Source organism: Carassius auratus, chromosome 48 (assembly GCF_003368295.1).
Source record: "Carassius auratus strain Wakin chromosome 48, ASM336829v1, whole genome shotgun sequence".
Lineage (NCBI taxonomy): Eukaryota > Metazoa > Chordata > Actinopteri > Cypriniformes > Cyprinidae > Carassius > Carassius auratus.
The window spans coordinates 10,676,199-10,691,807 of record NC_039290.1 but is presented as its reverse complement, the minus strand read 5'-3'; the positions used below and the strand labels follow the sequence as shown (position 1 = coordinate 10,691,807).

The 15,609-nt window shown below is 38.3% G+C and overlaps 1 protein-coding gene across 3 annotated transcripts; it reads left to right on the top strand.

The window, feature by feature from the left end:
* Window positions 1–918: 918 nt before the first annotated feature.
* On the top strand, window positions 919–14,855 carry LOC113065842 (protein SOGA1-like). 3 transcript variants are annotated; one of them, XM_026237388.1, is made up of 11 exons: window positions 919–1,999; window positions 3,085–3,309; window positions 4,956–5,111; window positions 6,864–6,929; window positions 7,522–8,661; window positions 9,449–9,535; window positions 9,798–9,959; window positions 10,133–10,384; window positions 11,961–12,004; window positions 12,088–13,441; window positions 14,044–14,855. In XM_026237388.1, exons 1-11 carry the CDS (start codon window positions 1,223–1,225, stop codon window positions 14,188–14,190), a joined length of 4,410 nt encoding a protein of 1,469 aa, XP_026093173.1. In that variant the 5' UTR covers window positions 919–1,222; the 3' UTR covers window positions 14,191–14,855. The 3 variants fall into 3 exon arrangements, with proteins under 3 accessions (XP_026093173.1, XP_026093172.1, XP_026093175.1); XM_026237387.1 differs by having other exon boundaries at window positions 7,519–8,661; XM_026237390.1 differs by having other exon boundaries at window positions 920–1,999; window positions 7,519–8,661; window positions 10,133–10,273.
* The last annotated feature ends 754 nt before the right edge of the window (window positions 14,856–15,609 follow it).

The window sequence follows — 15,609 nt, the reverse complement described above, 5'->3', positions numbered from 1 at the left end:
CAGTAATAATTAAAATAAGGTAAAAAAAAAAATCATGTAAACTACATAACTGTATGTAAATGTTAACATTTTTATTTAGTGCAGCAAGAAACTGGTGTAAAACTATGTGCAAGATAGACGTGAAAGAACGCAAGTGAAAAACAGGTGCAGTTTGGGGGAAATTAAAAGAATCTAACATAAACATATATAAAATACAATACATTTCTAAATTTAAATAGGTGAAAAATTCATCAAAATATACGTATATATTTAACAAATAACACATGAAAATTAAGGTTAGCGTGCAGATTCATGACTTTTTTCACGTTCTGATTTCATACACTCTTTTTCTTTAACAGTAGGCTATTTTTTTTTCTTTTAGATCTTTGTTTTTAACGTGAGAATTTTTGTGCAAGCCTGGGAATTTGCATATATCCGATATTCAAGTTCTCAGCAATGCACCGCGGCATGAACAGGCTAAATTATGCCAATTGCTGTGCGTGTTACTAGTTTCTACTTTTAGTTTTGCTATTGTTGAAATATTTCCTGATATTTCCTTTAGTTTCATTTGAAGCCACTAGATGTCATCGGAGCAATGTTATAATAGCCTACTTCAGCTCCGTGTCATTTGAGAAGAAGAGTGAGTTTGGATAAACTTTCTTCTTTTTGAAACCAGTGCAGACCTTTATTTAGAAGAGACTTAGCTATGAATTAAATAACGTATTAGATTTTATGAGTTGAATAATAAATGCACTGTCACCGAATTAATTAATAGGTGTGAGAATTAAAGGCCTTCACATAAATTAATGAATAAGAAAAAATACCTGATTGCTAAATTAACATAAAAAAAATATCCATGGGTTTTTTGGGGGGTGGGGGGTGGCTACAATTTTATGCTATTAAAACATTGGTTTGGCACTATTATAGCTGTTAGTTATAATTCCAGTAAAGCTGAGTTATCTGTGACTCAGAGTGAGTGAAAGAGAGAGAGAGAGTAAAGCTCCTGTTTTTGGGGCGGAGATTTCCGAGTTGTTAAAGCACATGGCCGCACACTTTACAGTTCTTCACTCAAACACTAGACTAACGGCTTTACCCGGATTTACCTCAACTTTATCTCATCTCACACAAACTCTTGAGAGGATTCTACTGGTATCATTCATCTCATTACTGTAATTAGTAGGATTTGTTTGTAAAAACAATGAATGGTGAATTGAGAGAAAATTATAATCTTTGAACGCCAACAATGACAAAGACAAAAGTAGAGGCAAATCCTGAGTCTAATGCACGCTCATCCCATCACGGACAGGACGGGCAGGAAAAAGCCTGCGGAGACGCGAGCAGCCAGCAGCCGACAAGACAAATCCACCGGCATCATGTGCAACACATGACGTCAAAACAAGCTCAGGCGGACGCTTGGTCTAAAATCATCCCAGCAGCCTCACAGAGCAAAGCCAAAGAGATTCACTCGAAGAAACCAAAGCGTGGAGCATCTGTCACGCCAAACATCCACACAGGGAAAAGAGAGATGAAACCAGAGTCGAGAAAACGCACCGATAGCAATCGCAGTAAATCTTTCGGGAGGAGAAAGCTGTCTGATGGAAGCATCACGTCTGATGACCTGAGTAAGGACTCTGGCTGCGCTACCGGGAAACTGTCTTCCACGGACAGCAGCTCTGAGATCTCGGACGCATCAGAGGAGCATAAGCAGTCCACTGATGCCCAGTGTGGCGAGGTCTGTCCCAGAGGTCCCAGCGAAGAGATGATGGACGATTCAGCGGAGCAAATGTCAGAACACAGAGAAGAAGATGGACTGGTTAATGCCACCCTGTCTCCAGGGTTTGGCTTCGGAGAGGGGAGCATCTCTCCTGGCGACCAGAGGTCCTACATTTCTCTGGACAGTCGCTTGAACTTGAGCGCGTCTGTGGCATTTTCGGATCTGACTGGAGACTTTGCTGATGGGGTGCACGAGGATCTGCTGAGAGAGATTGACGACCTAAAATCGGAAAATGAATATTTGAAGGTGAGATTTGTTGATTAATCTATTAGGCCTAAGTCATTTATTTGATTTTTAATTAAATGCAAAATAATAATTTCTTGCATGGTGGAAATTTGGGAGTGTTCAGATAAAGTGGGACCCATTTCACATTTGCTCTTTAAATATATCATTTATAATTTTGTCATTATGAACATGTTTTATTTTGTCTTCACACCATCGTGTGGGCATGATGAAACATCTGACTGATCTCAATGAGTGCATATGGAAAATCCACCAGATGAAAACGCTCTTCTGAAACAAGCATTGTAGTTTTTAAAAGATGAATTCAATTACCAAAATGATGTATTTGCTGTGTAATTGCTTTTAATTATTTTAGTGAGTCTGTTTTAAGTAGATAATGTTAGATAAAGTAGTACTAAATGCAGCCTAGTTTGATGGATTATGATTATAAAGCATCAGATTATTATCAGCTAACATGGCATAAACCATGTCATATGATGTGATGGACATTGTACTTAATGTAAAATTAAATTAAAACAATCCCACATTGTCTGCTACATGTATGATACATATCTTAACAGTCAAAATAAACTGCACGTGATGTGCCTTATACGGTAAGATTTACTCTCTTCTTAGAAGATTATACTTTCTCTAATTGGCTCGTGTCATCCCTCATTGTCTCTGACATGCAATAGAAGGAGGGGTTCACAGTGAGAACGAGACAAGCTTTACTGTGATTAAGTGAAAGGTGTCTCAGCAGAAATCAAGAAGTCAACAGAGTGCCACAAGTGCATCCAATAAGGGCAGTGCTTCATTCTTGGCGTGTGCCACTAGTTCTGTGGGTTAATGCGCACACCATGCTGGCACTCGACACGTAAGACCAGTGCAGTGCTGTCATGGACAAGCTGGTTGAAGACTATCATTGATAGTGATATAGGAAACACACTTTGTACACACTAACACACAAATGCTTTCAACTTAACTATAATGCATTCATATATCTGATGTTTTCCAATCAAAAACGTCCAAAAAGTTAATTTTTTTAGACCGTCACAGTGAAGTTCTATGAAGTTGATGTTTATATACACCATCTTTGACTGCATTCTTAGGATGAAATGGAGGAGCTCCGCTCAGAGATGCTGGAGATGAGGGACATGTACATGGAGGAGGATGTTTACCAGCTGCAGGAACTCCGACAGCAGCTGGAACAGGCCAACAAGGCCTGTCGCATCCTGCAGTACCGACTTAGGAAAGCAGAGAGACGCAGCCTGCGTGTAGCCCAGACGGGACAAGTGGACGGGGAGCTTATCAGGACACTTGAGCATGATATTAGGGTGAGGATGTGCTGCTATCATGCTGCATCATAATTTGCTGGTGTTTAGTGTGTTTCTGTGAGAAAGTCCTTGTATCAGGTCACATGCATAAAGAGCAATCACTGACATTCAGGGTGTAATTAAATTGATGTTTCCCTCATGATTTGGGTTCAGTTAAGCTACTTCAGATAGCAGTGGTGTGTGTACAGGAAAACCACTGTTAGTGTTTTGGATGCCATCCATGGCATTCATCAGGACAGGATGTTTATCTAAATTGCTTAGGCTTGTGCTTAGTGCCAATCAAATGTTGAATAGTAAGTCACTGAATGAGTCAAAACTCTGTTTTTATGAATCAGCATGCACTCAGATGGATTGTGTAATCCTTCCACTGTGGTTTGTGACCCAAATCATGGTACTAAGGGTTTAGTGAGAGCTGAGATAACATTTTGTTTTATAGTTTGACATAGGGAGTGGTTTTATTTTTTGGTAATGACCCAATAGTAAAATGAGGAGAAAAACCCTCGGTTTTCTCTTTGGCAGATAATTGGTGTAGTAGCTCAGTTTGTGGTGGGCCACTCACAGCATAAGCATTTTTTGGTTTGAACTTCTCAGCCAATCAGTGACAGAGCTTTCTGTAGGAACGTTACGAATTAAAAATCTACACAGCAGGGTAACCCATATAAAATGGCTGTTTTCTTTTGAAATCTGCTTCCAGACTATGCAAAGTAAATTCCTCAGGTTTCTTCTGAACGTTTTGTCTTTGCTGAATTAAGTGTGAAGATTTATTTGGTAGAAACACAGTGTAAAATATTACCGAAGAATTAAGGTAGCATGAAAGACTCTGTGCATTTGCATGTGTATGTTATACAGTATATGTCAAGGACTATATAGCCACAGTATCCGAGATGGGAAGTGTCCAAGCACAGCTGCTGGTGTGTGTTGTGGGCATGTCCATGACCAGTCTATTTTAAAGGCATGTGAGAGAAATAGATACCCTCCTTTCACAAACTAGGCCAGTGTGTGTCCATCGCTGCTCAGAGTCCTCACTAGCACTCTGTCAAGTTAGATTCAGTCTTCAACAACCCCCATGGGAGTGTCCTGCAATCTGATATCAATCTCTGCTTTACTCCAGATTTCCATCATTCATTTTTTTCACAGAGAAATATGAGTTTGTGGCGTTGCTCCTGGAACTCACTGCTGATAATTATCGCCCTGCGCTATAAAAAAAGAAAAGCACAGAGTCATGCGCTGAATGCTGTGGTATAATCACATGCTTTCCAACCGTTTTCCCTTGACATTGTCCACAATAGTTAGCAACCCCTTGAGCAACAAGAGGATGAGTGCTTTGCAAAGGATTGCAAAGGAGGGAGATCATAGGAGAGTTTGACCCGTATTGAAACCCATACAATTAACTAACCGCCTTACTTCCTTACATTCTCAATGTCACAAACCACAGCTGGAACATGGTAATTTAATCCTCATTTTGCAATGCTACGTATAACATCATTTTCTTTAAATAGAGCTTCTTGTTTTTAATAGTATTTCCCAACAGAATGAAATGACATGAGATAATTATCTTATTAACATCAACATTTTTGTGGATAGTTCCAATGGACAAATGGTTTGCAGTTTATTTACTTGACTCTAAATGAATATTTTGTTCCTAGGTGTCAAAAAGTGTGTCCCTTCGCCTACACGGTGAACTTGAGGTCATTCAAAAGAAAAATTCACGGCTGGAATGGGAAAATGAGGAGTTACGTGAACGGCTGCAGGATCTGGAAGTGGCAAAGCAGGTCCTGCAGGCTGAGATGGACAAATCACAGGTGTTATGACCACAAAGCCATTGCTGTATATATATATATATATACACACACACACACACACACACACACACACACACACACATACACACACATAAACTAAACAAAAGTTTATTAAACTATTGTAATGTTTTTGATCAAAGTCTCATTTGCTCACCAAGGCTGCATTTACTGAATCATAGAAACAGTAATATTGTGAAATGTTATTACAATTTCAAATAGCTGTTATATTTTCATATATATTAAAATGTAATTAAAAAATAAAGTCAACAATAGTTTATCTAATATTTTAGTGTAAAACAAGATAAAATTTTCAGGATTGTTTGATGAATAGAAAGTTCAAAAGAATTTGAAATAGAAATAGCTTTTTTTCATTATAAATGTCTTTACTATTACTTTTGCTTAATTTAATGCACCCTTGCTGAATAAAAGTATTAATTTCTTAAAAAAAAAAAAAACTTACTAACCCTAAACTTTTAAATGGTAATATATGCATATATATCCTTAATGCCCTTTATCACTTTAAAGCAATACTAGTTTGTTGCTTAGACTCCTTCGTTTCATGATGCCGTTAGGATTACAATCTGACCCTTACCCCAACCGTATGTAATCGACAGCTGACTGCTTGGGTAGGGCATAGAATGAACTAAGGGTCTGAATTCAAACTGCAGCTGCTGTCATTCTCACTCGTGGTGGATGCAGTGAGGGGGAGAAGAGAGAAAAATGGGGCAACTGAAAGGTTGAAGAGAGAGTGAGAAAGACACCATTTAGAAAATACACCTGAAAGAGAGATCCTTGTCCAACTCTTGGGTCTTATGACGTTCAATAACCACATACATGCTAAAAATACTAACAAGAAGTCATGCTTTTTGCTTTCACTTATAGATAAATATAGGCCGTCACCATTATACCAACATATTGCACCAAAAACAAATTTTATTGGCAATGAAAGCCTGTGGGTCTTTAATAACGGCACGCATACAGTTTAATCCAGGATTCAGTGCTTAGAAGTGGATCCCAGCAGCTCAGCTCAGACAGCTGCTGCCAATTCCTGATCCTGACCAGCAGAACAAATCAGCTACAACCAGATTATCAAGGCCTCATGTGAGCCTGACACTACCTGAAACATGATGATTTCCATACAAACACTTTCTTCTCATCCATTTTTTGCAGTCTTCTGCAGACTGATTTATAATTTCAATTCATCAAGATATATTATGAAGAGCTCTGTTAAAGGCTTTTTTGTTTTTTGGTTTTATGCTTAAGTTATGACACGTCAGTCTCGGTTTGGATTGGATTGGATTGTTTTTTTTTTTAATTTGAAGAAGATAATGTGAAGTCTACATGCTCCTCCTGTGCTCTTTGTACTTTTAAGGAATTGAGTCTCCCAGACAAAGCAGCAGACAGATAGACTGACTCTAGCCAGCATTTTTGACATACTTGGAGCAGTATGGATGTTTGGTGTAGAAATGGAGTTGGAGTTCTTGCCATCTCACTACACGAACATGATTGAGTGTGTTTATTAGGTGCATGCTTTCCTTACAGTCACACATTTAATTGGGAATTGGAATGCATTGGACAGCGGTATGATGGAAAATAGCAACTCTGATTAATATAACTCAAATGAACATTTATGCCCATAGGAGGACATTATCTTAGGGGACAAATTGCATCAACAAACCTATACATAGTAAGCTGTGCTGTATAAGCTGCTGAAATGTCTTTAGACTAATTATGGATATGGTGCCTCCACAGAATTCTCTAAAGAGACGAAGTTTGAGATCAACATCCAACAAGAACGAAAAAAAGCCCTCACCACAGGTGAGTTGGGAGTTACAATAGTCTAATTAATTTGTGAAGGTTAGTGCTGTTCCGGTGCTAGTCCTTTAAGAGACCCAATATTAGCCTTCTCAATTGTGTCAAAACTCAGAATAAGAATATGTATTTTCAATTCATGCTTTAGAATTTCAGTTGAATTGTCCACACCATGGGAATTGATATGGAATGACAGAAAGTGGAATATACAAAATTGGAGTTCAAAGAAATTCAACACTGGGAAATGGAGTGATATAAAAAAAACATTAATTAAACATTCTATCATTTGTTTTTATTAAAAACTTTTAAACGATGGTTTGTCATACTTAAGCCCAAAGTTGGTCTAGACAATCTTTTCTAGTTAAAATTACACTTGAATGAATTTCTCTGCATTTCAGTGAACTTCCCTACAGTTACATTACAATTCTGAATCCTGTTTGCTACCTCAGTTCAAATTCTGATTTTTAAAATGCATTGCCAATTCACTTTTTACTGGCACGTGACCCTGTTAGCCATGCTGATCAAAGCCATAGTAGCCTTGCTGTGTTTTAAGTTTAAGTTTTTGATATATGCCAACTATTTTAACACACCTCTGCAGGATGATAGCGCTGATTTGAAATGCCAGCTCCACTTTGCCAAAGAGGAGTCTGCGCTCATGTGCAAGAAGCTAACAAAGATGGCCCTGGAGAGCGAGGCGATGCGGGAGGAGCTTGCCAAATACCGTCTGCTTTATGGTGAGGTGGATGAAACCCAGGCTGCAGCGGGCGCCACTAACTCTGCCCACACCCGAGAAGCAGAGGTCAAAGTTCACTTGCGGCTGGTGGAGGAGGAAGCCACGTTGCTGAGTCGTCGAATAGTGGAACTAGAGGTGGAGAACCGTGGGTTGCGGGCAGAGATGAGTGAACAACATGAAAGAGGAGGAGGAAGCCTGGAAGAAGAGGAGGTGATGAAGGGGGCCAGTGAAGGATTAGCATTGCCTCTCCAAACTAGAGAACAGGTGGAGATGCACAGAGGTCTGGATGGGACAGATAATGCAGATGCAGTGACTACCCATAATAATATGCAGGAGAACCAGATGCATGTTGAGGAAGATCATGTGGAGAACTCTTCTGTCAGTCATATGCACAGAGAAGGGCCGATTGGTGGGGAACAGGAGCTTTCTGAAGAGACTAAAGAGGAAGACAGACAAGCTCAATGTACGTCAGACTGCACATTTGCTGTGAAAGATCTAGACAGTCTTCTTGCCATCCATGACCAGGCACTGCTTGTCAGATCGACTATCCAGCTCCTAACAACCCCAGCAAAAAATGGCCTCTCATCTACATGTACACATACGACTCCTACTGGTGCTCCTTGCCTAAGCAAAACTGCAGTAGATCCTCAGTGCAAAACACATCAATGGCTTTTGGACCCAATGTTGAGTCCCTTGACCAATGGACTAGAGGTGTTACAAGCCCAACTGCGTGCTCTTGTAGAAAAGTTGGAGGTGCTTTCAAACTCCACTTCAGAGTGCCTAGGGCCTTTTACTGAGAAGAATATGCTACATTCTGACACAGATTTATGTGAAATAAAAGAGGACGCAAAGAATCAAGCAAGACAAGAATGTCCATGTGAAGAAAATGTTGGAAATGGGTGTAACCAGGACAGCTTAGTGCTGCTCACTCTGCAGCTCCAGTGGTTTGTCCAGCAGTGGAGGCAGGGAGAGAGACCCACAGCTGATGGAAAGAACCTGTTCGAGGTAAATTGGGCAACAACATTTGCTACTGCTGTCACACATCTTTATCAATGAAGATGGTGGCAATTTTATAAATAATAATTTTTATATACTGTATACTGTATGCTTTCCTGTTGTTCAAACATAGCACTAGCAACGGCAAGGTCATGAATTCTATTCTCGGAGAAAGCAAGAACCTATAAATAAATCAATGTAAATGAGTACATTGAATGCAAAATAAGAATGCCTGCCAAAAGCATACATGTACGTATATATAGTGTAGCTGGGTGTTTTGTCAACTTTGGGCACTTTTTGGGCCCTTTGAATGCCTAAAACTCACTTTTATGTTATTTTATTTGCCCACTAACAATGTTCAATGGTATGTATACATGCATCTTTATAATCTTTCCTATCATATATTGTGTAAATAATGTTCGGCGGTGGAAAATAGGCACTGTTACATAATATTTTTCAAACCTTTTGCATAATTTGAGCTATTATATTTAAAGAGAGAGATAATCGGAGAAAATGAGAGTAAGATTGAAAATGATGCACAATGAAATATTCTGTATTTATATCATTCTTAAATGCTTTTTCTGTTATTCTATATTTTTTAACAGATTGCTTGTTTAAGTGATTGCTTATTTCAGTTAATTTAAAAAAAAAGCTTTATTAGTGACAACATTTTTCAGTGTGATGTTTTGTTGAAATAATAATATAAATAATTTCACACAATAAATGTGTAATGTTTATTTAACTCATGTGCTTAAAATATGCTTGTTTTGTTTATTGTTTTTTGTTTTTATTCCAGATGTATTGTCAGAATGATCTTCACCTACTAAAGGACACGAAGTCAAAAGCATGCAAGTATAATCTTCAAGAGAAGTGCAACAGTCAGGTATGAAAAAGAATGACAATTTCTGTGGTAAAAATAAGTGTTTCAACATGACTACCAAAAAGTTTTCATTCTGCAATAAATTCAGCTTGAAAGAATGTAACTCAAAATATGCCTTTTTCATAATATAGTATAGCTGAACATGCCTGCTCTTTGAGCATAGTTGACCAATAGCATTGTTCCTTGACCTGTTGCTTATTTGAAATTAGGATGGTTCAGTTCCTGTTGCCAAGTGTAGATTCATCAATGTGTGCTCCTCTCTCAGGTGAGCAGTGCCCTGCTTTCAGACCTCAGGACTGCACTGTCAGATCTGTTCTCTGAACTTTGGGAGCAGCACAGTGCAGCCCAGTTTGTCAACCAGCAGTTTGCAAACGCCAAAGCAGCATGGGCTGTGGAGTGTGCAGAGCTCAAGGGCCTCATAAGCAGGGTGAGAACAGAAGATCAGTTTAAATTCCCTTCAGAGAGTATCAGTGAACCTATTGCCTGGTTCTCATGTCATCTCCTCTTTCTTCATTCTTGTGCCTGTAGGGACTTATGGAGGAAATGAAAAAAGCTTTATGAAGCAGAAATGTCATCCAAGCTGTTTGTGTTTGTTTATAGCTGGACGGTTCAGCTGGGACGGCAGGAGCAAAGGGACCATCAGACCTGAATGTGGCTTTACAGAAGGACCACGTTGAGAAGCTTCAGCACCTGTTAGCAGAGTCCTACACTGCAGTGATGGACCTGACAAGACAGCTGAAGGTCTGTGAAAGCAATTGGAGCTCTGAGTGGCAGGAACTGCTAGAACACCTTAACCACACGAGTCTAGAGTGCGAAGAGTCGAAGACAGCTAAGCAAAATAGAAAACTGCAGGTCAGAGCAAAAATTAGTGTAATACACTGAAACAATAATTTACATATTCTGTGTATTGTGGAACTTTGACATGATTTCAACCGTCAAAGGTCAATCATTAAACAGGTCTTACTAGACTTACTAGACTAAATAAACAAATAAATAAACAAATTTGTGTTTGTCCTAATATTAATTTATTCAACTTAAAATGTTCAAATTAATACACTATATGTAGAAATTAGCATGTTATGTAGAAGTTAGTTCATGATATCTAACGTGGTAACTAGTGTTTGAATTGGACCGTATTCTTATTTTTATATTTACCTATTTCCACTATTTAGGTATTTTTTTGGCAGTTTTAGTATGACCGCTCAAAAGTTGTTGTCAGTAAATTTATTTAAAATAAAAAAAAATTCCACAAACAAATATTATGCAGCACAACCATTTTCAACTGTGATAATAATAATAATAAAAATTTCAAATCAGCGTATTTGAATGATTTCTGAAGGATCGTGTGACACTGAAGACTGGTGGAATGGCTGCTGAAAATTCAGCTTTGCCATCACAGGAATAAAATACATTCAAAAAAATATTCAGATAGAAAACTTTTTTTTTTATTATTGTAAATAATCAAATAAATACAGTGTGATTGAACATAAAATACCTCTTTCAAAAACATTTAAATATCTTACAGACTCCACACTTTTGAAAAGTATTTCATGCTCTCTGCTAGCTGAAATCTGAGCTATCATTATTAAAATAATTTGTTTTGCATTCCTACTAGAGATATGAGATAGTCCTGTGCGTGGCAACTGAATTTAGGCTAATCCCTTTTTGGGACTGCAGGACAGCAGGCGGAGTGCAGACATCAGCTTCAATCACAGCTTCTGACTATAAAAAGGTCTTAGCCAAACCACAGTGACCACAGAAAGACTTATCGAGGCTCAGTTGAAGTTCAAATAAGGAATTTATTTTCCTTTACAGTTAATGGGGGGTAACATTGTGCAGTGTCGAGGGAAAGGAGGGGAGAGAGGAATAAAGAAGCAATATTCAGAGGAACTAATGCAAAATGAATCTTTAAATGGTGTTGTTGTCTTCCAGGTTTGCAGTAGTTTAGTTTTTTCATTTAAACAAAAAGTCCTTTTCATTTCCATAGATGCTAATAATAAAAGTGGAACATGGACAGTGACAGTCTTTGATGGGGTTAAGTAAAGCCTGGATTGGAGTGCAAAGGGATTTTATCAGGGTTTTTTTTTTTTTTTTTTCAGTTCAAGGGTTTTCTTGCTGTTTTCTTTTTTGTAATCCCTAACTATCTCTCTGACACACTTTCTAAATAAGACAGGCTTTTACATTTGATTACAGTGTGTCTTAAATTGCTCATCCCTAACTAATATCAACTGTCTCAAAACAGTTCAGTCTAAGATTCAGTCTTATTTCTTTTCTTATTTATTTCTTATCCTAAGTTCCTACGTTGTTTCATTTAATTATTGATCTAAAGATGTTTTGAAGTATGTGTTGTTGTTTTATATATACGTTATTTAATATTACACATTTAATTATTCATGCACAAGCATTAATCTTTCTCGTGCATTTTCAGTCCCCCAGATGCAAGATGATGAAAAAAGATGGAAAAACAGAGAGGTCAGCTTGATTCATTTGTTTGCACATAGTTTGAACTCAAGCTATCTGACTGAATTCCTTAACAGAGTTTGCTTTTTCAACAGGATGACTCTTAAAACTGGCATTTCAAAACCCAACAAGAACTGGAAGTATCTCAGTCGAGAAGCTGCTCTTCTGGACAGGGAAGACCCCTGCAAGACTTGGGACTCTCCTATCATGCCTCCCAATCTCCCTGGTCTGAACCTAAACCAGGAGCTGACCCAGAGAAGCCACACTGCTCCAGAGAGATCCAGCATTCGTATATATTACAGCCCACCATCAGCAAAAAGGATCCAAATGAGCTCTCTGATAGCAGCTGAAGAGGAAGAGCTTGAGGAGAGCCAGCAACCACATTTCAATGCTGTTGCCTGTGGCCTTGTAAACCAAGACTGGGTCACTGCTTATGAAAACTGGCTGGGTAGCCTGCCGTTTGACTGCCAGAGTTTGTTGGAGAGAGATTCGATGGCGGTCACCAGTTCTAGATCGTCTTCTGGTCTTCAGACCTCCAGTATGGCGTCGCCTTCATGCTTGGCTTTCAATAACTTGGACGTCTCAGCCAACCTGAGTGATGACATGAAGGAAATTACAGCTAGTGTGCTGCAGACCTCGCAATCCAGCCCTTTGGAGAGGAAAAGAGCAAAGGATTTTGGGAGCAATATGGTGAGTGTTGTGAGTATAGGAACGCAAACTCAATCCCAACCACAGCCAAGCACAGTTGGGCTACAAACCAATGGTCCTCGAAGTCTTTATGCTGCAAAGCACTGGTCGCCCCGAGTGACCTCATTTGTATCTGCAAGAACCCCGCAGATGTCAGTGTCACTGGAAAGGGTACCTGGTCCAGCAGATCGGATTCAGCCTCACACCAACTCGCCGAAAATACAACGCAGACATTCCGCTTCTTCTCCGTTTTCTACAAAGTCTTCCTCTTCAACATCCCCCTCATCCTCTTCCTCTTTCACTACATCCTCCTCATCTCTGAGCGCCTCCCCCAGGCTGGATTATGGAGCGAAGGAACGTGGTTTGTGGGTTCTGCCGCAACGTGCTTCGACATCAAGCAGGCCGAGTTCAGTATCAGTGCAGGCCAGCGTAAAACCTGGCGGTCGTAAAAATGCAGGCGTTCACAAGTACGGTCTGGTCCATGAGTTTCTGCGCAATGTGTGTGGTCGAGGAGAGAAGACCAACCCGGAGATGGAGAAAGCACCAGCAGCTCGTAAGGATCACGTCGGTCTGATGGGTTCAAAGAAATCTGAGCACCCCCCATCTCGTATACCAGCGGTGCCGCTAGTCAGAAATGACAGCATCACCAAGATTGTGAACCGTAGATTTATGAAACAAAGCCCAAAAGAGGAGAGCCAGAGCCAGAGCCAAACTCAGCGCCAAATCAACAGAGGTTCAATCAGTAAGAACAAGGGCTTGGAGGTTAGTAGCAAAGTTGAATCCGTTCAAAAATATGAAGAAACTAAATTGAAGGTTTGGTGTTAAGAGAGTAATATATTAAGGTTCAAACCCGTGACTGGTTGCAAATGTAAAAATAAAAATGTGTGACAATAATTTGAAATCTAGTCACTCTGGTAAACAAAAAAAGCCTCTTTTAGCAAGTCCGTCAAAAAGATTCACGAAATAGCCTCAAACTCACTAGTGAGTTTGCTGTCTGAATCAGATTTGCTCGGTCAGTAAATCATTCATAGCTGTTATTAAGTTCACATCTGATTCCTTCAGTAAAGTTATTTTGTGGGTATGTTATGTATAGTTTCATGACTCAGACTGGTTGTTCACATGAATTTACATGTAATTTACAAAGATACATATACATAATACATAATATATGGCACACAGACAATCAGATATACGAACAGTACAAATCACATACAAACAATTGGAACTCTTTTCTACTAAATACAACTAGAAAAAGTGAAAATCTACATTATTAATATTTTGCACAGTCTTTGTCTTAATGCCACATTATTTGTTATAACGCTGAACCGAGCATATCTCCTGACTCTTTCCCATCTCTTTGCCAGGATGGAGCCTGTGACTGCAGCTCACGGTCTTTGACATCCTGCTTTGCTCGACCCTCACAGAAAAACCTCCGGCACATTCACGGTCAAAACAAGCCCCGTCCACATGAACACCCCGCATCACGTGGTAAAGGTGATTCTCTAGCTTAAAGGGAAACCGATTCAATTTATTCACTGAAACCATGACACTTCAGGGCTGCATGGACAGATTTCTTCAGAATTGGAATGCCCATCATACACATATTTTTACTTATTCCCTGTCCATTTTGTGTTAGTTTTTAAATAATCTGGCTAAATTGATTTTGCCTTCAGAACATTTTACCATGTAAAAATCCATTCCACAAAATTTTCCTCAAAATCAGTGTAAAAAAAAACAAACATAAAAAGTCTCCAGTATTAGTTAAAGACTTTTATATTTTACAGAATTAATGATGTATTGTGCAGGAGATGCAATTCCAGCAAGATCAAGTTTTTACTTTTTAGATCCTTGATTAACTTTACATTGTTACATTTTAAATATATATATTTCTGCAATGTATCGTAAACATTTTATGATTTATTATTATTATTTTTTATAATATTTCATGCATAATAGAATGTGTGGAGAATTTTTATTTTTTTTTAATGTTGTTAGACGCTTAATGAATGTGACCTGTTTCTCATAGCTGTCTTAAATGTAACATGATCTGTGTTTAATATCTGCATACAACAGTTGTGGGGGCCAAGCACCTTAATCAGAGATTAGGTTTGTGAATTGTAGCTATTTGAAATGTGAAACTTTTTTATGGCATGTTAATAAATGCAAATCCATGTCATTGTAGTCCCCTATTGCTGTGATTTGAAGATATGTTATCCTAATAATGATGTTTAATTTCTGAGCTGTCCGTAACCAGAAAAGTAAAGAATTAACAGTTGTAAGGAAAATTTGTAGTTTTGAATCCCGTGACTTTAATTACCTACAATTCCATGAAACAAGATATAAAGGTATGTGCTAAAAAAATTATAATAATAATTATAAAATAAAAAATTATTTTGTCAGAAGGAAATGTCGGTTATTCTCTGCTTCTTTTATTTATCTCAATTTTAATTTTAGGTTAAGTCTTTGTGATAGCTGCTTATATGATCGCTCTTACATATTATGACGAGGTAGGGCCAAACCAAACAAAGCAAAGTATGGATATGAGATGTACTTATCTACTGTAATGCAGCACCAGGAAAGATACCTTATCTTCACTGTTGGGTGTATACCGGGACATCGTAGAAATATACGATAAGTTTATTAGTTTTAATCGAGAAACATAGCCTACATGAGTTATGTGTATGTTAGTCGTAACCTTTCTACTGTACAGAGGTGTTATTTACGATTTTTATTTTATTTTTTTATTCGTGTATTTGTAGTGCCCCCTTTTGGATAGATAGTGACATAACAGCATAGTGAACATGAGCGAGCCTAATAGAAAACAATTAAAAAGCTATTTATCCATACCTTTAATGTATATGCTTATAGGAAAAATAATTTTAAATTAACCTACAATGAGAAATAGCTCACGTAGTGTAAAATAATCGTTT